Below are 24,594 nucleotides of genomic sequence, written 5' to 3' on the forward strand. Positions count from 1 at the left end.
GAGGTAATGCAGGCAGAGCTTTAAGTTAACAAAACAAATCACAGGTGAGCTTGTCCTTTGGTAATGCCAGCAGTGGATTGGTAAACTTTGGCTCCTGATAATTGCAACTTAAATATTTACGGGAAGGTGCAGTCCTCCAGTGGAAGATTGTTTCATTTTGTTGTTTATCTCATGGAGTGCACAGATGGCTCTGTGTTGGAAGGCAGATTTCTGTCTTCCTTCCTCCCTCTTCCATTGTCTAATGCTTTGCATTATTACTGTGTTCTCGGGGCTTGGACTGCTGCACTGGGAAAGGTATTAAAAATGCAATAAGATACAGAGAAATCCCTCCAGGCATGTTATGAGACTCAGAGCACTCAAAATAGTTTTTGTTCTGCAATGTCTTATGGACAGTCAAGAAAACTGGACTTTGTTATCAAGAAAATTAGATCCAGATTTACAGAAAAATACCACTTTGTTTTGTTTCCTAGCTTAATGTAGGCAGTTTATACTAGTTAGTTGCATATTACATAATTACTTCACTGACTTCCTGTAATTACTTGGCTACAATTTCCAACTAGTAAAGATGTGTAGTGTTTTAGTGCAAAGCAAGCTATTTTTAAATGTGTTTGTTTTCCAAAAAGCCCAGTATAGATATAAGATATGAAATGCAGAGCCTGAAAGTAATTCTGCTAACTTCATTTGCACGCTTTTTTAAATGAAATACCACATGTTCTTTTAAGTTATAAAGAATAGTTTCCACCAGGTTGTTGTTTTTTTTGTTTGGTTGGGTTTTTTTTTGCTGATCTTGCATTTCACTCTAGATTTGTATAATCAGCTTCTCATATCAACTCCAAAGCCTGTTTCAGTTTCTAAATATATAAAAATAGCTTTACAACACTGTCCTTCAAATAAGAATGAGTGGAAATGTTGAACCCTATGGAAACCCCCTTACATAGTGAACTAAAATATCTTAATTTACCTTTTATTTACACTGCACTGGACTGCTTCCCTCTGGATTAACTTCATTATTTTAATCAAAGTAATATACTGGGACACACCTAGAGAGTTCCCTACATTTATAGAACATTGAATAAGATTTTTATTTTTAAATACCTTTTTTCATATCAGAAAACAAAGAATTATAGACTTATTTTCAGTATCTCCTATCATTGACAGGGAGTGTCCTCTTCAGTGAACTTCAAGATTCTTTTCCTCCTTGGTCCTGCAAAACAGGAGAAGTTTGGGTTTGAACAATATTTCCCTGAAGTTTTGATGTTCCTCTGAGCCTCTAAGGCCCTCTAACATTTATTGAAGGACCTTAAATCAGGAATGAACAAATAAATATAGGACTGGGGGTATTCTACAACTTTCAAAGGGTTAAGATACGCAGCCCATTTCCAGAGATAAAGTTTGGTAACGTCTATAGAAGCAAATGTTCCACTGCATTGCATTAATGAGGAATTTGGTTAAAGGCTGTGACTTGTTACTCACAAGTGAAATTTGTTTCAGTGCCAGGTTTCTTTGGATGTAAATCCAGGGACTTTAGAATACACTGAAAAAGCTTAAATTGCTCCAAAGTTCAAACAATGCACTGTATTGTACAGAGGGCTGTTAGAGAGCAACTAGAAACTTAAACAACAGTCCGCATTGTGTGGCATCTAAAATTATGAATGGAAAAAGTTCATCCATATGTATTGGTCTTGCATTTTTTTAAACATCTACTTTGCATGAAAATAGTTGCCTCTTAATTCCTTTTTGAGGATTAATACAGATGGACCTTTATGTTTTGATTCTGGCTGAGTAGACTCTAGAGTTTAACATGCTGCAGGCAGACAGTGTGCCAAGCAATTTAGCGAAGTTGTTTACAGTAACAATAATCCAGCAGGACAGAGGCCATAATTCTTCACTGATAATAGAACGAGGTAGTGATGAATACAAGTTTCTGGAGGAGTATTTACAAAAATTGTATTGTGCTTTCTCAGTTTTGTTTTTAATTTTATTTTAATGCCAGCCAACTTTTTCTTTTACACACAGTCTGTATCATCTCCCTCAAATATTGCTTTGCAAATCAGCATGGAATTGTTGCTTGATACACAGAGAGCCATTGTTTCCTTTCCCTTTCAATAAAAGCCATATGCTTTGGAAGGTAATTGACTGCATGATATGGCACTGCTGGCTGTTGTATTGACACGCTAGGACCATCCATGGGCGCAGTCACGTATACACCGTGTGTTTCCACAGTGCAGTTTTAACTTCTATGGGGCAGCTTTCTTGCTGGTGCTTCATCAGATATTTTTAAGGCATTGCTAATGCTCCTTCTGACTGCCCTAGTTGTATAAGTGACTATTGTGATCCATAGGGGCTTGTGTCTGTACCACTTCTTAATTTTGGATGATTTTATGAAATTGTGTCATGAAATTAACTGTGTCCTGGAAAGCCTATATGTAGGTGGATCCCCTGTGAGTTTGCAGGCTTGTCATGTCTTTGACAGGCCAGAAACAATGGTGAATGATCAGCGCTCAACTGTAAATTCAAAGTAAAACACCTTTGGACAGTAGGTTTGCTCTCCTGGGAGAAGACGCTTTCTCCTCATGTCTGAAGGGGAGCGGGGAATTCGGAGTAATGCAAAATTACCAAAAGACAGAACAAAAGAAACAGGTGACCTCCCAACAGGAGTCTGTAAAGGGGGAGGGGGGAGGGGAAGAGGAAAGTTGGGTGCGGGGGGCCAAGGGGAGCCATTTTGCACAAGATTAAGATGAGGGAGGCTGCTTCAGGAGCAGAATAAGGCTAGAGAGTGGAGGACCTTGGAAGCTGGAACACAGATGGTCTGCCAAGGGAAGGGAGAGCCCGTGAGGAGGGACATTGTGTTTAGGATGTTTTATTGTTTTGGGCAATCTGTACGTTCCTGTGCTTTCCATGATTAAATAGAAAGAGCATAAAGCTGAGAGACTGAACAAAGTGAGTGTGCCTGTTGACTTAAAACAACTGCTGCGTGCACCTGAGAGAGTTAAATGGTAAACTAGAAGATTCAAACCTCTTGGGTGGGAGTTTTGGGATGGGGGTGTTTAAGTGCTGGGGAGTTGGAAGGGTCAGTGCTGTGCCCTGAGGAGCCAGATGGCTGGAGAGCAAGTCTAAACACTTGAAGGTGAGTATCCGATAGAAGATCTGTGCCCTGAGAGTGTGCTCACAGATCCTGAGTTTGGGGCAATGGCTGGACTCCATTCAGGCTCCAGAAGCTTGAAATACCCCCGGGAATCCAGAGCACAGAGCCTTGGATTCCCCATACAGCAGTCCTAGTGTGTGGGTGGCCAGGAAGCGATGGATCTGTGACAACCATCATGATGTATGTATAATGGCATCTTGGTGTGCTCTGTAGTCTCTATTAGGAGTGTACTGTTTGGAGAAGGTGGTGTGGGCAGGGAAGGGTGGCAGTGGATCATCTAGCAAAGATAGAATTTTAAAATAGATGGCTGAACTCTTAATTAAGGTTATCAATGTCAGCTTGTCAGCCCCATGTGGATGGGTGGGGTTATGAGAGGTTATAATCCTAATGTTAGTTTGGGTCACCAGTATCTTTTTTTCAAATTAGTCCCAAAATAAGATCGTCATGTTAGTATTTTATTAGGGAAAGTCTGAATAAAGATTTTCTTGTGTAAGTTTGGCGAGAGGAAAATAATGATGCTTTTTGGGACAGTAGAAGCATCACTTCTAGCCAGTCGTCTATGCTAGCAGGAACCACACTGAGGCTGAGATTTTCAAAGCCATCAAAGAGATATGGATGCATAATTTTAATGGAAACTGGGTGCCTAAATCTCTTAGGGCTGAGATATTCCAAAGCCACCTAGTAGCCATGTTGAAATAATGAATGTTTGTGAAAAATACAGAAGAAAATTGTGTAGCAGAATTTGGTTTAGAAGGTTTGTTCCTCCTAAGTTTTTTGTCACTATTTGGTTTGAGTTTTGAAATTAGAGCACTGTTTTTCCTGGCCACTGATTTAACTAAATGTCCATGTCCCAGAGGACAGGAAGCTGTTGTACAAGGAAGTACAGGGCTACTGTGCACCTCTCCAGCCTTTCCCTACACAAATCTTGCATATTGCTGTTTTGTGTGTCTTCCTTGCTGTATCAGTGGGAGGAAAAATAACATGCACAGGGTAATGCTTCCTACTAGAGGATTTATGTGGCCAGTAGTAAAATGTTTATGAATAATGCTGAGGGTCTATAGTTCTTGTATCACAGCAGGAAAAGACAAGGAAGCTGTGCATTACATAGCAAATCCACTGTTGCAGCAGATAATTACCAGTCCAGTTACTTCACCACTGTTCTGCCTTCTTTCTTTCTGCAGCATGCATGGTTGCAAGAACCCTACCTTTGCTTTGTTTTTATTTTGTTTTGGTTTTTGGGTTTTTTTAAGTGCATCATCATACCTTTACTTTTCACTGCCCTTCTTTCCTGAGGGATCCTTGCTCAATGGCTTACTTAGTGCATAGCATTGTAACTTTCCCCTCACCCTTCCAAACTTTGTTAGTAGGTGCCAAGAAATATCTTGTTCTCAAAGGAAAAGGTTTGGAGCTGACTGTGTTTGAAAAGCAGTAGTTGTTCCTGGATACAGGATTGGCAGGACAGCCATGCAGGCTGGTCGTCATGATGCCTTCCCAGTTTGTAGGGCTTAACATTAATACAGAAAAATAGAACTTTTCCCTTGTGTGTTAACAGCAGGCTCTTCAACATAGGTAATAGTTAGATGGGGAAGAGATGTAAGAGACAAGGAGAAATATACAATATACAAATGATTATTGTACTTTCTCAGCCAAAAAACTTAGAAGGGCTGATTGGACATGTACCATCTCTTGTTAACAAGGGTGGGAGTGTGGCCCAGCAATGCTTCATATAGGAACAAACAAAACCAAAGCTCACAATGAAAATCCGTGAAGTGAAGGCAGTTAAAGGTGGTGTGAAGAATGTGTTTTTTCACTGGCAGAAATTCTCATTGATTTTTTTGAGAGTGGCACCTGGATGCTATGATGGTGGGCACTTCAGAAATGGCTAGACAGACACTGTTCCCGTGGCTCACTGAAAGGCAACTTAGCTAACCACCACTATGTTTTAGCCATTCTCGTACTTGTAAAACAACCAGACTTGGAAATTTCTAAACTCTGCAGCTCTGAGGGGTTTCGAAATCAGATACTAAGATATTTCCCCTTGTTGATCTGTATTACTGTCTTAAGACCGTCCCCAGACTTGTTCCACCCCTCATGATCAATGTTTGATCTTCCTAATTTTAATTCAGCAGGTCATAAGAAAAAGCAAAAAATCTTGTTTCTGTGACCCTAAAATAACCTAGGAAGAAGAGTAAATACCATACAACAGTTAGCCAACTAAAACAGGAATATCCAATTGTGCTGAATATTTATTGTTTGGAAAGTATTCCGCTAAGAAGCGGAAGCTTTAGAAAAACATATTCCTAGCATTAAAAAGAAATAGACATGAGAGTACAGCACCTCCTTTGTGGTGGTTTTATATGCATTTTAAATGGGGAGAGGGAAGGGGAAGTGCAACATGATTCATACCAAACTAGTTAAAACCCAGCCAGTTTCTTGGATTTGGTATAAATATTTATAGCGTGTAAGGGGATTTTTTTTTAATATGGTGGTTCCTGCTAAAGGCCTTTAGATGTGCTCTTCTGACATCTGGTGTGCATTGCTGCTGTTTCACCCCCACCCTTCAGCTTTCATGCTGTGGCATCTTGGGAAAGCTATCACAGTCACTCTGTGGTCAGCTTAAATTAAATCACATGGAGCCATCTGAGAGAGTGCTGACATGCACAGTTTTCCTGCTGAACAGTCTGAAACCAGTGGCTACAGTTAAGAGGTGAACTTTTCACTGCTGCCCTATTCTAGACAACAGACTGCATCATTCACCAGAGAACTCCAGAGCTGGAGCAGTGAAGATGTCCAGCACTAGTACTGACCCTTACAGCAGCATGGTTGGTTCTTTCTCTCCAGAGTCCCCCTTCCTTCCAGTATTTCTGCAACTAAGGTATCTGTGACACAGCTTAGTTTATTAGCCAACAATTAGAAATCCTCTTCTTTGAGAATCTTGAAAGTCCTACTTCCTAGCAGTGTAGGTAACTGCCTGGCAGTACTACAGCACTTGCCTTAGGAAGCACAGAATTTATGTTTGCAGTGGATTAAATTCACCACCACCGTAATTGGTTACAAGTGGCTCTCACTGAGTCTATATAGAAATGAATGTGATTAGTGAAACAAATGTTTGAATACGCTTTGTGAGGTATTTTGCATTTCCAGCACCTTTAATCCAAAGGATCTTAGTTTTTGATAGGCTCTAATTCAGCCTTCCAACAAGCCTGTGAAATAGGCAAATATTATCCCTAGTTACAGATGGGGAGAGTGAAGAAAAGAGAGGTTAAGGGACTTGGTCAAGTTCACACAGTGAATCAGTGGCAAAGCTGGGAATGGGACTCAGAACTCCTGACTTTACAGTCCTTTGCCTCAACCAGTAAACCATATCATGATCTCAATCTGTTAGTGACCTAGATATGCTTTCAATTATCTGCTTTTGAAATATGCAAATAAAAATTCCTGTGAGTCACCTATGTCAGGAAAATTTAGCATGTGTCTTAAAGCTCAGTGTCTGAACTAAATCCTTTCTCCCTTGTTAGCATGGGATGGGATAAACAGAGCCTTTAGTGCCTCCCGAAGGGGCCCTGCCTCCCAGCTATAATGAACCCTGGTGTCTCCCTGAATTGAACATAACTGAGGAAAGTTTTAGGATTCCTACTAATTGGGTGCTAGCTGTCCTAAAAAAAGATTATTCCGAGTGGCCTTGAAAGGAGCCAGAATTCCGTCCCTCTCCCCAACAACGTGAACCAGGGCAGGTGCTCTGCAGACATCAGCTGGTTTGTTTATACTTTTGTGTTCCATGTTCTAGAGACTTGTGAGGTTCAAGAAAAAAATGTGGCCAGACACACTGCTAGTTTGTTTTATGTTTGTTTCCAAAAATCTGTCCATACATCTGAAATACTGGAGGTGGTGTTGGGCGGGGAGACTCCAGCTAAGTTGCTATCCAGCTGTGGGATCCTGGGCGTGCTGCAACGAGGCAGAGTTCCACAAAAGCCAGGGTAAGATCACGTTTACCTCTGTGGCCAGTGGCACCAGTCTCCCAGCTGAAGACATCACCCATGCTGTCCAATGACCACGGCTTTCCCATTCACTAATTCGTAACTGGAGTTTGGAGCAGCACAAGCTCTATTGCAGGTTGGAGCATATGCCATATTTAATAGGTGGTGGACAGTGGAGGTACACCAAGGTTTTTAAATATGCACTTTTAAGGTAATGCAGGGAAGTGTTACCCTAAGAGAGTTGGAACTGGTATACTTTCTAGTAGTCCAGAACTATTGAAGCAAGTAATTAGCTGGAATGTAATATTATGATAGTGCATAGTTGGAGATTTGATTGCTAGAGTTCTTGGATCAGTCGCTGTTCTCACATGAGTGATGGGCAGAAACACCAGTGAAATCTGGATCTTGTTTCTAGCAGTCTGTCCAGAGATCCCTGTGTTTGCTGTGCTGAATGTAGGGGTGATTGATGGAGGCATGTTTCTGCTTCTTTGACTGGAAGAAATAGGGAAAGGTTGAAATTGTGAGCCTGAAGGCAGGTGAGCCAAGAAAAGAGTGCACCAGCAAAGGACTAATAAGAATTAGGGACTGGGTGAGAGAGCAAGACAATGGAGTCCTGGCTGAAGTCCTTTGAGATGTAGAATGCGCCCTCACTGATATCAAGACCATCCACCCTGAGTGCCTCAGAGGCTCTGATTTATGCTCATTCCCTCAGTTTCCAGGAGCTCTGACAAACTTATCCTGGTTGACCAGAAATCTCTGATCGGTGGTAGGAAATCCTGTCCAGTCAGCGTGTAATTTCTCAGTAGTAGACACAGCCCTTCCTCTATCTTTCCTGTCTGACTTAGCTTCCTCTCTGTGAAAGGTTTATTGGAAGTGAGGTTGTAACGTGGGCCCTGAAACCACCATCCTCTGCTTAAACTAAATTGGCCAGCTCTTTCTCTGAAGTACAGTCCCATCAGTCCTTTAAAACCCCAGGACAGACTGCTTCCTGCAGCTCACTTAGTCTCTGATAACATCTATTACAGTCACTATGAAAAGGTTCATTTTAATGAGAGGGAATAGCCAGCTTCTTTTTCTGAGACTGAGGGCTTGGCTACACTTGCGAGTTACAGCGCATAAAAGGAGCCCCGAGCACACTAGCTCACTACCAGTCCTCACTGGCAAGGCACGCAGAGCGCTCTGACTCCGCGGCTGGTCCACTCCTGGTACTTCACCTCAGTGAGTGGAATAAAGTTTTGTGCGCCCCCACTGGAGTGCCACAGTGCCAGTGTGGATGCCCTGGCCTGTTAATGCGCTCTGATCGGCCTCCAGAAGTGTCCCATAATGCCTGTTCTAGCCACTCTGGTCATCACTTTGAACTCTACTGCCCTGCCCTCAGTTGACCAACCATCAGACCCGCCCTCTAAATTTTCTGGGAATTTTGAAAATCCCCTTCCTGTTTGCTCAGCCAGGTGTGAAGTGCTCTCATCGAATCTTTCCAGGTGACCATGCTTCCACGCACCAGGTGATCCCCAGTATGGAGCAATGGCGAGGTGTTTTGGGGGAGGAAGCTGTCCAATCTCAGCTGCGCTCCAGCCGTAGGAATTACGATACCTTCGGGCACATACAAAGGCACATGATGGAACGGGGCCATTACAAGGATGCACTGCAGTGCAGGATTAAAGTGAAGGAGCTGCGGAATGCCTACCGCAAAGCCCGCGAGGCAAACCGCTGCTCCGGTGCTGCCCCTGCGTCCTGCCATTTCTACAAAGAGCTGGACGCGATACTTGGGGGCGACCCCACCTCCACTCCCAGTATCAACATGGACACTTCACAGCCCAGTTCAACAAGGCGGGAGAAGGAAGAGGAGCAGCAAAGCAGGAGCAAGGGCGCTGAGGCGGAGGAAGACACTCCGGAATCCCTAGATGCATGCAGCCAGGAGCTGTTCTCAAGCCAGGAGGAAGGTAGCCAGTTGTGGAGGCTGGTGCTTGGGGAAGGACAAATACCAGAGGAGGTTCCCGGTAAGCAGCTTTTATTTTGGGAAGGAAGTTATTCAGTGTGGGATCTCGGGGTGAGGAGGGTTAGGGCTGCATGCATGCCTAGATGCGGAATAGGGCGTTGATGTGCTCTCTCACATCGTGGTAATCGGCTCAGTGATTTCTTCAAAGGTCTCATCCAGAACTTGGGCAATGCGCTTGCGCAGGTTTCTCGGGAGAGTCACTGTGTTCTTTGTCCCAGTAAGACTAACTTGTCCACACCACTGTGCCGTGAAGGGCGGGGGGGACCATTGCTGCACACAGGCAAGCTGCATTACAGTAGAAGACCCTCTCTTGCTTCCCAGGTCACCCTCAGCAGCGAGATATCTTCCAGGACGAATCCCTGTGGAAAATGTGGGGACAGTGTTCAGTATAGGGGCGCCCTGGCGCTATTGGCTCTCCCCAAGGCACAGAAATCCAGAGGACAGTACAGCTGTGAAACAATCAGTCACGCTTGACCCTGTGCTTGCTTACTATTTTGGGGCTCCCTTGGATTATGTGCGCATGCTTTGGGATGGGCACATTATGCTATTGTGTAGACTGTGCTTGCCCGTAAGTACGGGGGAATCATTGCTCTGTCTGGTGTGAACAATGCTGCCTCTGTTAAGTGTTGCATTTTGCCTTTACAGCTGCAACCTTGAGATCTCAGCCGTCCGTGTTATCACCGGTCAAAAGACTCCAAAGAATCAGAAAGAGGCCACGTAGAAGCAAGGAAGACATGTTGCATGAAGTAATGCAGCATTCAAGTAATGAAAATCGAAAAGTGCAGGAGTGGCAGGACAGTGAAAGGAGGATCTGCCAGCAGAATGAGGACTGCCGGCACAAAAGTGCGGTGCTCTGGCAGCAAAGTACGGATCGGCTGATAAGCAAAATGGAGTGCCAAGCGGACTCGATCCAGGCACTCGTAGCCATGCAGGCGGAGCACTGCCCGAGCCCCCCTGCAGCCCTTGTCCCAAAACTCTTTCCCTTGTGCCCCCATGTCACCTCCAACCCACTTTTCCCAACATCTGGGTTCTTACCGCCACCAGCTGCCTCCAACACCTGTAGCTTCACCACTCAGCCCTGAAAACTACGACTCTTACCCACTGCACTCAGCCCCCATCACCATGCAGTATAGCCATCCTGAAGTGCAGCACTCATTGCACAGCACTCCAGACAGGAAGGCTGAGTATGATAACAGGACATACGCAAATCTGTGATTGTACCTTTCCCCACCCCACCCCATTGGCCTTTCTGTTTCCCAAGCAGTTGTGTTTCTTTTCAATAAATGAATTTTCTTTTCAATAAATGGATTTTTTGGCTTTGAAAACATTCTTTATTATTGCATAAAGTAAAAGATACCTTAGCCCAGGAAAGAAACAGGCACTGCAAGTCAGCGTAGCAAACACAGATTCCTACTAACATTGGAACCACTGCACTTCACTCCCGTGCAGGGCACCAGACATTACTGGTGGCTTTCAGCCTCAAATTGCTCCCTCAGGCATCCCTAATCCTTGCAGCCCTGTGCTGGGCCCCTCTAATGACCGTGCTCTTTGGCTGTTCAAATTCAGTCTCCAGGTGTTGAACCTCCGAGTTCCATGCCTGAGTGAATCGTTCACCCTTCCCTTCACAAATGTTATAGAGGGTACAGCATGCGGATTTAACCGCGGGGATGGTGTCATCGGCCAGGTCCAGCTTCCCATACAAAGAGCACCAGTGGCCCTTAAAACAGCCAAAAGCACACTCCACAGTCATTCTGCACAGGCTCAGCCTGTTGTTGAACCACTCCTTGCTGTTGTCAAGGCTCCCTGTTTAGGGTTTCATGAGCCAAGGCATTAAAGGGTAAGTGGGGTGGGGTCTGCAAGGATCACAATACACATTTCAACTTCCCCTACGGTGATCTTCTGGTCTGGGAAAAAAGTCCCGGCTTGCAGCTTCCTGAACAGGACAGTGTTCCGAAAGATGCGTGCATCATGCAGGTTTCCGGGCCAGCCTGCGTTCATGTCAATGAAACGCCCACAGTGATCCACAAGCGCCTGGAGAACTATAGAGAAATACCCCTTCCTATTAACGTACTCAGAGGCTAGGTGGGCTGCTGCCAGAATTGGAATGTGTGTGCCATCTATTGCCCCTCCGCAGTTAGGGAAACCCATTTGTACAAAGCCATCCACAATGTCATGCACGTTACCCGGAGTCACAGTTCTTCTGAGCAGAATGCGATTAATGGTCCTGCAAACTTGTATCAACACAATTCCAGCGGTCGACTTCCCCACTCCAAACTGGTTAGCGACTGATCGGTAGCTATCTGGAGTTGCCAGCTTCTAGATTGCAATAGCCACCCACTTCTCCACCATCAGGGCAGCTCTCAAGCTCGTGTTCTTGTGCCGCAGGGTGGAGGCGAGCTCATCACACAGTCCCATGGAAGAGGCTTTTCTCATCCGAAAGTTCTGCAGCCACTGCTTGTCATCCCAGACTTGCATGACGATGTGATCCCACCACTCAGTGTTTGTTTCCCAAGCCCAAAAGCGGTTTTCCCTGGTGGTAAGCATGTTCGTGAATGCCACAAGCAAACTCGTGTCACATGCATTACTCGAGTCGATATTGTCGGAGCCCTCACTGTCACTTTGGATCATAAGGAATAACTCAACTGCCAAACGTGACGTGTTGGCGAGACTCGTCAGCATACTCCTCAGCAGTTCGGGCTCCATTCCCGCAGACTGAAAGGGAAGACAGAGTGCGCAGTACAAAAAATGTTCAAAGATGGTGCAAAATATGGACGGAAGTACAGGGATTGCTGGGATGCGAACCGATGCATCGTGGGGCATTGGGACAGGACCCAGAATGCCCCGCACCCCCTCGCCCCCTTCCCACAAGCCACAGTGCCACCATGGGAAGAGGTGCTCTGTGGGATAGCTGCCCATAATGCACCACTCCTAATGCCGCTACAAGTGTTGCAAATGTGGCCATGCCAGTGCGCTTGTTCCTGTCAGTGTGGCCAAACAGCAGCGCTTTCCCTACTGCGCTCTCCAAAGGCGGTTTAACTCAAAGTGCTCTACATCTGCAAGTGAGGAATGACTTCTGCTAGAGCAGTGATTTTCAACCCATGGTCTGCAGATCCCTGGGGATTCGCAGACTATATCTACAATTTCCAAAGGGGTCTGCACCACCATTCAAAATCTTTTAGGGGTCCACAAATGAAAAAAGGTTGAAAACCACTATGCTAGAGGAACCAAATTACTTATATGTTGGCCATTTTCTTTACTGTTGAAGAAGGAAAGTCCAATATTACAGATCCCCTCTATCTGCTAGTGTATGTTGACATTAATAATGCCTGGACTGCTCCTGATATTAAGTTAATCCTTCCCTCATAGTGCAGCTGCGAGCATATAAAGTTTAGCTAAGTTGAAACTGTGAATCGCAGTTCCCCGGGCTCCAAAGTAAACTCTGTGCCGATCTGTTCTTCAAACAAATCCTTCGCCTAGCTCTGATGGGGAACAGCATGCCCTGAGATTCCCTGGAAAAGAATGATTTTACAAGTTCTTGATCACCAACATTTCTCTCTTCATTCCCTTTATGCAACCCAATACACAATGAAATGGCTGGGAGAACTTCTGATGCTTCCAAGAAAGCCACATCTTAATGTACCCAAAGGGTGTCATTCTTCTCTGATGAAATCTTCCATTGTCTCCATGAGAGCATTTTTGCATCTCAGTCCTGTATCTGTATCCTTACCATTCCCTTTGCTACGCTCTTGATTTATATGGTAGGAGGAGAAGACGCTGCTAAATTCAAGCTTGTTCTTTTGTAATTTGAGGGAAACTGCATGGGCAACCTTTATGTCAAACCCTTGCTCAAAAAGAAGGGCATATTGCCTGCTGGGTCAAAATAGTCTTCTTCCTTCTGATGTTATACAGACAGAATTTTGTGTATTCCTTTTGTTACAGTCAAGGTAGGTATCCTTGTTATAAAGCTAACTGTTCTATCTCAGTTTCCCAGAGGAGTTGTGGTACTACCCAGGCTGCTCTTCATCAAGGCTGTTTGAGTTTTGAAGATAGGGTAGAAACTTGTTGCATTTCCTCATCAGCGGAGACCGATCAGCATCATCCACTAGCCCCCCCTTTCCATGTTACCTATGACTATTTCATAGTTTCTGTGTCTACATTTTCTATCCCTAAAGGTGCAGACACATCTCCAGGAAATAAAGCCATAGCTGTGAGGCAAGACTTCTAGGCCTTTGTCCCATATCTCTTAGCAGATAAAATCCCTGTCATTTTGCTTCAGTAAAGGAAAGAGCTTGCAAGCTTCACAAAATGGTACTCAAAGTGCATGGGAACACAGCCAACACCATAGCGATTATGCAGACCAGCCTGGTTCAGCTATCTGTAGACAGGCATTATCTTCTGCCTCCTTTACCCCTTCTCCTCTCCCATGATTCTACACTCTGATCTAAAGACACCGTTGTCCATGAGCTGACGTTTTAGAAATTAGCTCTCCAGCATAAGAGGTCTGTACTTCTTGAGTAGCTGACTCTTTCCTCAGCTCCACAATATCTGTTGCCTGTGGTAGAAGTTACAAGTGTTTTTGTTTGTTGTTTTAGTGTTTGGACTAAGGTCTGTTTCTTTAGCCTTGGACTGCACAGTATTTCTGTCAAGAGGACCATGAAAAAAGCGTTGTTGCAGTCCAAACGCTGCACGTTAGCAGCATCTGGGGAAGAATACTGGCTCACATCCCCTAGTAAAGAACACTACAGAATCAACAGGCTGAAGGGATCCAGTGTCAGTCAGGCATGTATTCCTTGCATGGAGCCTGAGAGTATGTCTATGCTGCAGTTAAATACCCATGACTGTCCTGTTTCAGTTGACTCAGGGCTGTTTAATTGCAGTTTAGATGTTCGGGCTCAGGCTGGACCAAAAAGTTTGCATTTAGGAGATACTGCCCATGCCATATCCGGGAAGCAGATGGAGTGTCCAAGAGCTACCAGATGCAATAGCCAAAAGCTACAGTTATGTTACAGTACTTAATTTTACATGGAACTACCCAGTTTAAAATTCCCCAGACATGTATTATTACAGAACCCCATCTCACCCCAGTATTGTTCTCCTATAAGATTTGACCAGTGTGGAATTTTGAAATTGCAGGATTTCATATGTATTGCACACCAGGGAAATAGAACAACTAGGTAGACCTTATACAAATACATTGATCTAAAAATATAAATCCCAGAAAATGCATGAGCTAGCTGAGCAAATAAGAGTACCACATGGCCCTAAGGTTAAAAAAAAAGAAAAGAAAAGAAAAGAAACCAGCAACCAAACAGCACACTCTTATTTCTAAGAGGACAGAATGCCAACCATATTAGCTGACATACATTCAGATTTGAGTAGTATGTATACATACAGTCCATTAATAAAATGTTGGTCAATTTTGCAAATATTTAACTTTGTTTTTCAGAGGGAGTTATTCAGTTTTGGACTTTCACAAATTGAATCTCCTATTTGCCTCTTTTTGTCATTACATTTAATTTAACTTTTTACGATGTCTCTCGATACCACTCAGCCCTTTAAAATACTGCTTAAGCACCTGATCTAACAAATCTTTCCTATTGTAACCTTACTCTCACTCAGATTTACTTTTGAAGTGGATGGCAAATCTTTAAGCTTTGATCATTTTCACCTAATGACAGACTGGCCTTTGATTGGCTCTGCTTTCCTGTCTCTTATGTTTCAGGATAAGTCACTTACCTTGGTGACAGAGGAAAGAAGAGAGAGACCCAGAAACTGCCACAACTTTGAAAAGGAGTGGTAGTTTGAACTCCAGAACTGAGATACTGGTGGGCCATTCATGACTTTTCACAGATAGAATTTTTCACTAGGTATTATCTATTCATCTTTCCTTTTTTAATGTAGATGTTGAGTTCAGATTTGGGAAACCAAAGGTAGAAACTTTTAACTAACGTCAGTCCTGAAGTTTTCCAGTCACAAGTGTGATGATATTCCATGTAAAGTACTCTAAATATTAACAAAATTAAGCTGAATTTAAGAGGATATTTGTTACTCAGGTTTTTCATGACCACGGTTTTGAGTAAACAAATCTGTATTCATTTTCTATATTGGAAATGGAAATATACAGCTAATGTGTCACATGAAAACAATTTTGGGCCTGATTAAACCCCACTGAAGTTAACAGAAGGTCTCCCATTGACTTCAGTGAGCTTTTAATGCAGCCCATGGAGGTGTTTTTGAGATTTAAAACTTCACAAGGAGGGAAAAGTCATTGTCTAGATCTGAAATAGGCCTTTTTAAGTGTTCAGTGATTCATCCATGAGCAATATTACAACACATAGTGCGGTTAGTGGTAAACAAGCACTTCTAATTACATTTAGAATACTGGGTATTTTGCCAGTGAGTTAAATGGAACATGCATCTTTCTGTAGTACAGTCAACAGTAATATAGTTTTATTAAGCAAGAAATATGGGATTTATTGTTTCTTGGAGCAGGTAAATGCCTTTTTCTTCTCTTTTGGAGGCTATAATTTGTTATTCCACTCTGTGCTGCACCCAATAAAAATAATCTGCAGTCATTAAGGAAATACTGCTGCTAATTGGAGAGTTCGGCAGTTGAACCATCAGCAGCCCATTTTACAATGCCATAGGTTTGGAAGCATACTCAAGATCACATACTTGGGGCTGTTAGACCCTGTGCATCCTGACTGTGACCCTGGTACATAGCAATATATTGATCAACATTGCTTTTACTGGAGCAGGAGTGGATTGTGACTCTACTCATGAGCTTAACCACTATACTTCTGGGAGAAGAATAAAGTGAGAGTATAATTCAGGGAGAGAGCAAGTAAAAATATGTTGCATTCATTTGTGGTTCTTCTGTACCATTTTAAATGTTTAATGTATGTTTTTGCTAGGAGAGTGGCCTGTGGGTCAGAAACAGTGTCAGTTAAGAGTACCCCTTCTTCCTTCTGTGTTGAGCCAGACGAAAAAGAAGCATCTTAGTCCCTTTACATTGCAAGGAAAGAGCCCTCTCTTCATCACAGAAAACAGCAGCAATTGCTTGGGAGATGGTTTCTGTTTCTTTTGGAACCCGCTTGTCTTCTGCGACTTGGAAAATATATTAATTAACGTTGGTTGTAATTAGGTCTTGCAGGCAAGCTAATGTGGACACTTTTGTTTAGCTGCAGGCTATCTGGATTCATGTACTGTAGCTGGAAAGAGAGAAGATCTTCCGTTATCTTGCTCAGCACCTTGGAAGCAGGAGTTACTAAGTGTGAGAGAATGCAGAAAGGATCCCATTTTGAATGGCTAGCTTTGACTTCACCGGGACTAGTCACATGCTTAAAATTAGACGTGCTGAAGTGCCTTGCTGAACAGGGGCCTACAACTGCAGTACAGCCAAAACTGCTGAGGTATGAAAAGTGAAATTTGACAGAAATAGGCGTCCCTAAAGATTGACGTATGGTGTTTAGGAGCTCCATGGAGTGGAAGCATGCAGGTTAGCTCCAGCCCGCCTGCTCTGTAGCTTCATTTCCTCCTACCCACCTGCCCTACCGCCACTCTGGCTGATCACCAAAGGTACACAGGATGAAGCCCTGCTCCTGCACACCGTAGGAGTGCCACAGCACAGGAACGCACCTGGCCTGCAGAACTCCTCTCTCTTAAAGGTTGAAAGCTTGTCTCTCTCACCAACAGAAGTTGGCTCAGTAAAAGATATTACCTCACCTACCATGTCTCTCTAATAAGTTCTTAACTGGAGTTTAGGTGCTTAGCTTACCATGTACCTTTCCCTGCTCCTGCATATTACAGAGTAGTTCAAACTACTAAAATTACTACATACCTGTTTCTATAGAAGTGTAATATATAGAGAAATATGCACAGGGTGCAAGTACAAGCTCGGCTTATTCAGGCAACCTTAATGTTGACATTTCCTGGCCCTTGAGCGCTTAACCATGCACCCTTTAAGCTATAGTAATGAAGTGCTTTGTACGGAATATAGCACTCTCAGTGCCTCTCACATTGGAGTCAGTCTTAGCAAGTGCTACTGAACCAGATTCACGGTGTGTGGGTCAAATACAGGCTGCTGCCTTGATGATCTCTCCAGTGAGCACACCCACCATCTGCAGGAGGAAAATATCGCTGCAGCCAGATTCTGGCCCAAAGCAGCCCCTTGCACTGCCTCCCATCCTCCATACAGTCTATCCCCATGAAGGGTAGAGATAGCCGGGGCGGGGTCTGTGGTGTGACTGGAACTGTGTGCCGAGGCAACAGCCCAGTGGGGCACTAAATTATGGTATGTTCCTCCTGTGGCAGGCCCTAAGTGTTCCACCATCAAGGGCAGACCTGCAGAAAACCCTTTCCTTATCGGATGCAGGAGCCAGAATATGACAGGCAACATAATGGCCATGTTTCAGCTTCTGGACACGTGTTTTCTGGCACACCTCTCTTCACACTGTTAGCCAGAAGTTCTCAGTGATGGTTTGGATGTTGGCAAATGTTTCCCAGCAATATTTTTCTGCTGTACTTTATACGTTGAAGCTTGGGTTCTTGCTAGCCTGGTGTCGTCTTGTGAGGAAGCTGATCGGGTTCAATGCCACATAAGTGAATGATTTATGAACTATAAAGCCAGAAGGGACTACTGTGATTGATCTAGTTAATCAATCAACCTACTGCATAATACAGGTCATAGAACTTCCCTGAATTGATTCCTGTTTGAGGAGAGTGCTCTATTACAAGAGGGGAAATGGAGGCACTCCCAACTATACCATAAAATCAATTTTAAACCATTTCCAGCGGCTACCTTCATAGCATACATTAGAATTAGACTGTATCTAGTCACTGTTTTTTTTTCTCATTGTTTTATTAGGAATGTAGTTGTATTCAAATTGTCTTAAAAAACTTATTCTTCAGTCCATCAACTTCTTTTCAATCCATACATTTTTTGTTAAAAGTATACGGCGCTTGTATCAATAACATGACTTCTGATAGCTTGAATATTTATTTATAGACTTTTTATCATTAATTCAAGACTTTCCATTGAACAATCTAAATGGATGCGTGTGCTCCCTTTGGTCAAATAGCCGTTAAAGTAGAACTATGCTAAACTGTGTACCTTAGAAATCTCACACAAAATCTCAGATCTCAGTGAAGACTTAATATCTGCTAGATTTCATATTGCTAAGATTTCACTTGTTTACAACATTTAGCATACTATGAAATATTGTAATGATTTATAATCAGTTGACAAGATTGATGAACAAGGTACATATTGTGATCCAATATCCTTGTTTAGTATTGTTCACTTAGTTGTAATTCTTAGATTTCAGCACCTTGCTATAGGTCCCCTACTCTGTACAGAGTAGTTATGAATTGCACAGTTCTTGTTCTGTAATCACATGGATTGTAATTTTACTCCCATTTATGATCACTTCTCCCTGCACTTTATTTCTCCCTGTATGTTTGAGGTGATAGGGGAATGGAGTAGAAAACACAGAAAGTGGTGGTTAAATTTCACTGCTCTGTCATCTGCACGTTCCTCAGATTCAGAATTTTATTTTAGTCTGCCTTGTGTCGAGGAGTGTATCTTGTAAGTCTTTGGTTGGAAAGATGAAGACTTTCATTTCTGGAGTGTAATTAATGCTCAGATTTTATGGACTTAATAGCAGCCAGCTGGAAAGAGGAAATTGGGAGGGGGAATAGGATATAGTAGCCATGTTTGAATAAGCATGCTGCAGCCCACACTGAGATGCTGGGGTAGGGAGGAAGGAAGCAGGCTGACAAACGTGTGTGTATTAATTTTTTTTATTTCTAGTCTCAGTGAGTCATGAACTTCTCAGAAGATTTTATATGATGCATTTTAAGATTTCTCTGCTATCTTGCTATCAAATCAGCACTTGTAAAAACATGAATTACGCCTTTATGAAGCTTGTATTGTGTGTAACATTTCAGCAGGGAGACACAGTGCTGACTGAACTCGAGGAGAAAACACAAATACTATAAATGATCCAGTACTTACGGGACAGTATGAAGATATTGTAGTACTGATCAGCATGACTGGATGTGGAATGCGTCTTTTCTAAACATATAGCTTAGGTTAGATCCATTATACCAAACAAACCTCAGATTTAAACCTGTAAGTTGGTAAAGGAGGGAGCATTCTTGCTGAGTGCATGGAACCCTGTTAACAGAGCTTCATGTTACTGCAGTACTTGTACTATAGGCAGATGGTGCGTCCCGTCATGATCTGTGTTTAGCTTGTCTGTACTCTTATGTTGCCTAACCATTCTAATTGAAAAGAAAACAAAACAAAAAAAGTTGACTGGGATGAATAGCCATAAGCAGAACTATTTGAAAGCGGCAGATACGCAGGGCCTTAGCCCAGCTGCTGGTTGAAACAAAGAGAAGTATTATGAGAAGCATAATGAACGTGCATTGGCTATCGGTGCTTCAGTTGCAGCCCAGACACCGGCCTGTACTGTAATGAATTTTAAAGATTGGGTACAGGCTTGTGGAATTTTATGAAATACAGTTTTATCAGAGTGTTGTCTTGCCAGTAGGATGATGTCAGTCTGGTTACCATAGAGTGTGGTCAGACAGAGACAGACAAATCCAGTCAGTAAAACAGCATTTTGTTTGGTAGACTGAGTTGTGGTTTCTCTCTCCCTGATTTAAATTAAAGTGCTGTAAAGAGGAAAGAGTTGAAAACAAATCTTTTTTTTTCTTATTTCAGTTTTTTTTAATGTAAACCAGTTATAGGCCTAATCAGTCTTAAAGGCAACATGAGAGGCTGAATTTGCAGTGGGGGATAAATACAGCATAATGCATGTGGCAGGGGTTATGTTTATAAAACAGTTTATCCCTGCAATTGATGGTGAGGCCATTAGCGTTCATCATGGATCTCACCCTCTCCCGTCCCCCCGGCCTTTTCTTCTGGGTTCTTTCTGCCAGCCCTATCTCCCTGTAGGGTTCCAGCCCTGTGAAGTACTGAGCACCTCCAGCAAGATGCTGATGGTCATCCAATTCAGTAAGAAAGTCCTCAGCACCTTCTGATACCCAGGGCCTCAGTAACAATATCTTCATGAAGTTGTAGTGGTCGTGAGAGTCATCTGATTTAGTTTTGCTGGGTGGCATTGTCATGCCGTGGATGAAATCGCTAGAACGCTCCAAACTAGCTGATTACTTTATTTGCTCTTAGAATAATGATCCCATTATTTTTTGCTAAGTGCATCTAAGAGGCTGAGAGACATGGACCACTGGAATCTTTGTAGAGCTTGATTGGTTTTATTAGGAGCTAAGGAAGACCCTTTATGCTTTACTAAGTTCCTTTAAAAAGGCTTTTATTACACCAAGTGCAGAAGACGATAGCATATTGCTATCATGAAATTTCTAATTGAATGTGTTTTATTAATTGAATTAGTAATTCAAACCAGTGCTGTTGCCACCACAGACATGATTTTTGAGGGGGGGAAAAAGTCCTGATACTTGGAAAAATAGAAAAAGGTACAACCAACTTAAGAAATGTTACTTAGTGTCTCTTTGATGTGATACTGTGTCAAACTCCCTGAAAACCAAAACAGCTTCTAGGTTGGCGAATGAATGGTACTGGTAGATTTTTGCCTTTCGCATCCACTCTGAGACTTCAAAAGTGACCTTGAACACGGTGGAGGGAGGAAGGCCGGTGGAGGGAGGAAGGCTTGCGGGGAAGGGAAGTATCAAACTCTTCAGAATGATCGAGATTTCATCTTTTGAAGTGGGTGTCAACTTGCACTTCAAAGATAGAAATGAGGGAGATGTGCTAGGTAGGGAGTAGCTGATTGTGGTATGATTTAGTGCTGTTTTGTAGCCACAGGCTTGTGTCAGAATGTGAGCATGATTTATGTGGAGCTCTTTACTGTCAACGGTAAAGGTTGAAAAATGCAGTATAGAATTTATTAATCAGATGGTTAAGTTCTTAATTGCAAACCCCCTACTCCAGCAGAAAAAGTCTTTACAAAAAGGAGGTTTTGACATTAACAATTGGCTGTTTTAATACAGCATGTGATCTGCATGTCCAGTTTCAGAATGTCTGCTGTAGAACATACTTTCTGCTATTTAGTTTCAAGATGGAAAATTCCCATTTAGCTTCGATGCCAGGGTCTTTAATAGAAATCATGACTTGTGGTGTAATATAGGTCACAGTATATTTGCTAGTTTATATCTTACTGACTCAATTGGCAAAATGTTTATTTTTACTGGTAAACTTTCAGGAGGTTTTCTTCTCACTCACTCTTTTTCCAACAAAATAGTACTTGTCACCCGTGTGAATTAGGGCTACTTTCTATAAATCATCTGTTCAACAGTGGTGATCTCAAAATGTGTAGTGGCAGACAAAGATTTCTTTCTTAGGTACCGCATTGCTATAGATGGATTTGAGTTTATCCTAATTTTATTTCCCAAAATTGTGACCATGTGGAAACTAAAATGCTTCAGACACTGAAGGAAAAATACCAATTTTATACTTTAACAAAAGTGTGTGTTTCAGAAGCATTACCAGCGTAGGTAAAGTTGATAGCCCAGATTACCTTCAGATTCCCACAACCCCCCCCTCCCCCGAAGTGATTTTCTTAATCTAAAAGTCCATATGAGGTTTAAATCTGATTTATTGTAGTAGAGGTGGATGTATCAATGGAAGCTGTAAATGTTGGTGAACACTGGCATTTAATTGTAAAGGGAAGAAGTTTTCAGCCCAATTTGTAAGGCATGCTTAATTACAGCAAAGGGATATGCTATATAAATGTATCATTTCTTGAATTTGTATACACAACTCCTGTAAAGTGCAAATGAGATTTCCTGCTAAATCTCAGATGCTGTGATGAGGTGTATCTCCTGGGTTTACTGCTAGCTTATCTAGTTGAAAGTTAACTTGTTTAGGATTGAATTTTTATGATCCTTGTGCCAGGCAGGCACGTTCTTTTGTTCATTGCACTAAAATGACTTTAAAGGGCCAAATTTACACCAGCGTCAGCAAGAGCAGAATTTTTCCCTTAATGTTGACCAAGAGTAATTAGATTAATATATTTGACAGGTTTGATTCAGGCAATATTTTATATAATATAAATGTAAAGTTTAGTCAATAAATAATTTATATCCTGAGTATTTGGCACAAATGTGAACTGTAGTTCCAGAATTTAAAGACGTTGGGATAGGGAAGGAACAAAGGCTACATAGCGCACACACAAAAACAGTCAGTCATGCTTTGCATCATAAGGTAATGTAAGTTCCAGTGTTGAGTTGGCCTATTCTATTAAAAGAAATGCTTCTGAATAAAAATACTTTTTAAGACTGCACTGGCTCAACCTTTAGGCTCACCCAAGGTGAGTAAACTACCCTTTCTGTAGTGGATTTTTTCAACTGTTACTTTATTCCAATATTTTTATTTTTAAACAGGATCTTAAACAGTTTCTTGGTTGAAAGACATGTCTTCTGAATGATGCCTAATACTTGGCTTCTAACCACTCTTTCAGTGTGTCCTGAACATGCTGTGTGGCTTGTGCCCCATTACTGTGTCAAAAACTTCCCCTTAAGAGTTGTTTTTAAAAGGGGATATTTTTTTCCCTGTGTTTATTTTACCTTGTGTTCTTGTGTAGGTGAAGCAGCTCTAAGAGGTGAGCCCAGAATGCAGTCTCTTCCAGTATCCTCTGCTCTAACCAACCATCGAACAGGCCCTCCTCCCATCAGCCCCAACAAGAGAAAGTTCAGCATGGACCAAGGGGAAGATGAGCTAGACTGTGAAAATGAACATGTCTCTAAAATGAGTCGAATATTCAACCCGCACCTGTAAGTTTCTCTCTTTCAATGCCTTTATTTCCTAGCCAAATAGAATCTAATGCCACTTTTGTCCCTTTAATTACAATGTGTTGTTTTTTTGTAAATTTGCATGTTGAAAATTATAGTATACCTTGGATTTAGGGCCAGACTCTTCCTATCGTGAGAGGTAGGTCTGTCTGTATGACGATCAAGAGGATTACATGGCACTTTAAAACTGTTTTTATAGCCTCAGGTAGTAGGAATTATGTTGATTGTGTACATCATAATATTTATATCTAGGTAATAGCTTTTTTAAAATAATACCCCCTTTTTTTTAACCTGTTCCCTTCACATCCCACACCCTTAAGCTTTTTACCCTGTGGAGAAAAAGAGGTAAAAGTGCTTCACATTTTTCTAAGGCCAGGAGACTCTGAGCCCAGCTGCTCAGTAGATTCCACCGTGACAACTGGACAGGCTGCAGTTGTTGCTAGAAGTTATTTATGTGATCATATTCAGACCCCAAAAGTGCATTTCATTAGGAGGTGAAACTTTCCATACAGGTAATATATGGAGAAGGGGTGTGTGCGTGTGAGTGAGTGAGTGAGTGAGTGAGAGAGAGAGAGAGAGAATATCATCGAGGTGCCGTTTGTGCTGTGTTCTTGTTGTTCTTGGGAATGCTGTTCTGGTTGGCATGAAGTCTAGGCTTAGAGAATTCCTTTCATTCTTGACTGGAGGAAGTGATCAGAGTACTTCAGCAGTCAGAGGTAGCTTGATAACTGCATACTGTTCCCTGCTGCCTCAGCTGAAATGGCCCTCTGCATTCCTCACATTCCACGCTGCTTTGGACTGTTGTGTTCAGTCACAAGATAGGGACAGAGGTATTTATCCTCAAATAAATCACCATAGTGTTAGTCAGAGGCTGGGTCTGCAGTCTGCAGTCTTGGAATTTGTTACAAATCAGGAATCCAGCGCCGAAGTAATGCAAAACAGTGATGCACACAAGTGGAGAAAGACTTCTCATTTGCAGCATGGCTTTTTCTCTCTCTCTCTCTCTCTCTCTCTCTCTCTCTCTCTCTTTAACTTAACTATTTACAGCCCTTCTCTTTCTTGCAAATGAGAATGCTAGCCTTGGAAAAAATGAAGTACTTTGTTTCTGAGGCAATACAAAAACATATATGGAGAATTTTTATGACATTTTTGTATTATAATGTTATTTAATGGAAAATGTGTAATTTTCAAAACTGACATGGTGGAAATATAATAAAACATAACTAGCAGTTATGTATATTGTGCCACTTTATACAGTGCAGGCCATAAAAAAGGTGGAGTTTGAACTGACACATTCACGTGCAGCCTAAATTGGCTTCAAAGCTAAAGCTCTGGAAATGAGAAGGTAAAGTCAGTTCCTTCATGCAGTCCCATGGCTTAGATGGATCTTAAAGGTGACTGTACTTAGTCTTGTTTTTCTGCAAAGAACTTTTGTTCAGCAGACTGGTTCTTTCAGTGTCTTAGTGTAGGAAAGATGTGTCTCCCCCTACAATAATAAGGTATAGGTATTGTCTGCCCTGTGGTCCCATGGCGTGAATCAAATCATACATTTTAACAAGACTCTCTAGTTCAGAGAGGAAAAAAAATCTATCACAACACATACTGTACCCTCTTTCACTTTGTTTTTAATCTTCAAACTA

At 42.4% G+C, this 24,594-nt stretch overlaps 1 protein-coding gene across 5 annotated transcripts in view; it reads left to right on the forward strand.

Annotated features, from left to right (window-relative positions):
• Nucleotides 1–24,594, forward strand: part of VGLL4 (vestigial like family member 4) — a 152,575-nt gene that overhangs the window by 94,543 nt on the left and 33,438 nt on the right. For 3 of the 5 annotated variants that reach the window (XM_048857616.2, XM_048857617.2, XM_048857615.2), the window contains one exon: nucleotides 22,747–22,936. In XM_048857616.2, the coding sequence (XP_048713573.2) occupies nucleotides 22,747–22,936 (190 nt within the window). Of the gene's footprint in view, nucleotides 1–8,603; nucleotides 9,123–9,766; nucleotides 10,426–16,344; nucleotides 16,534–22,746; nucleotides 22,937–24,594 lie in introns of those variants that run through there. The other 2 variants (XM_048857613.2, XM_048857618.2) reach the window with 2 other exon arrangements.

The sequence above is a fragment of the Caretta caretta genome, chromosome 7, assembly GCF_965140235.1.
Source record: "Caretta caretta isolate rCarCar2 chromosome 7, rCarCar1.hap1, whole genome shotgun sequence".
Classification (NCBI taxonomy): domain Eukaryota; kingdom Metazoa; phylum Chordata; order Testudines; family Cheloniidae; genus Caretta; species Caretta caretta.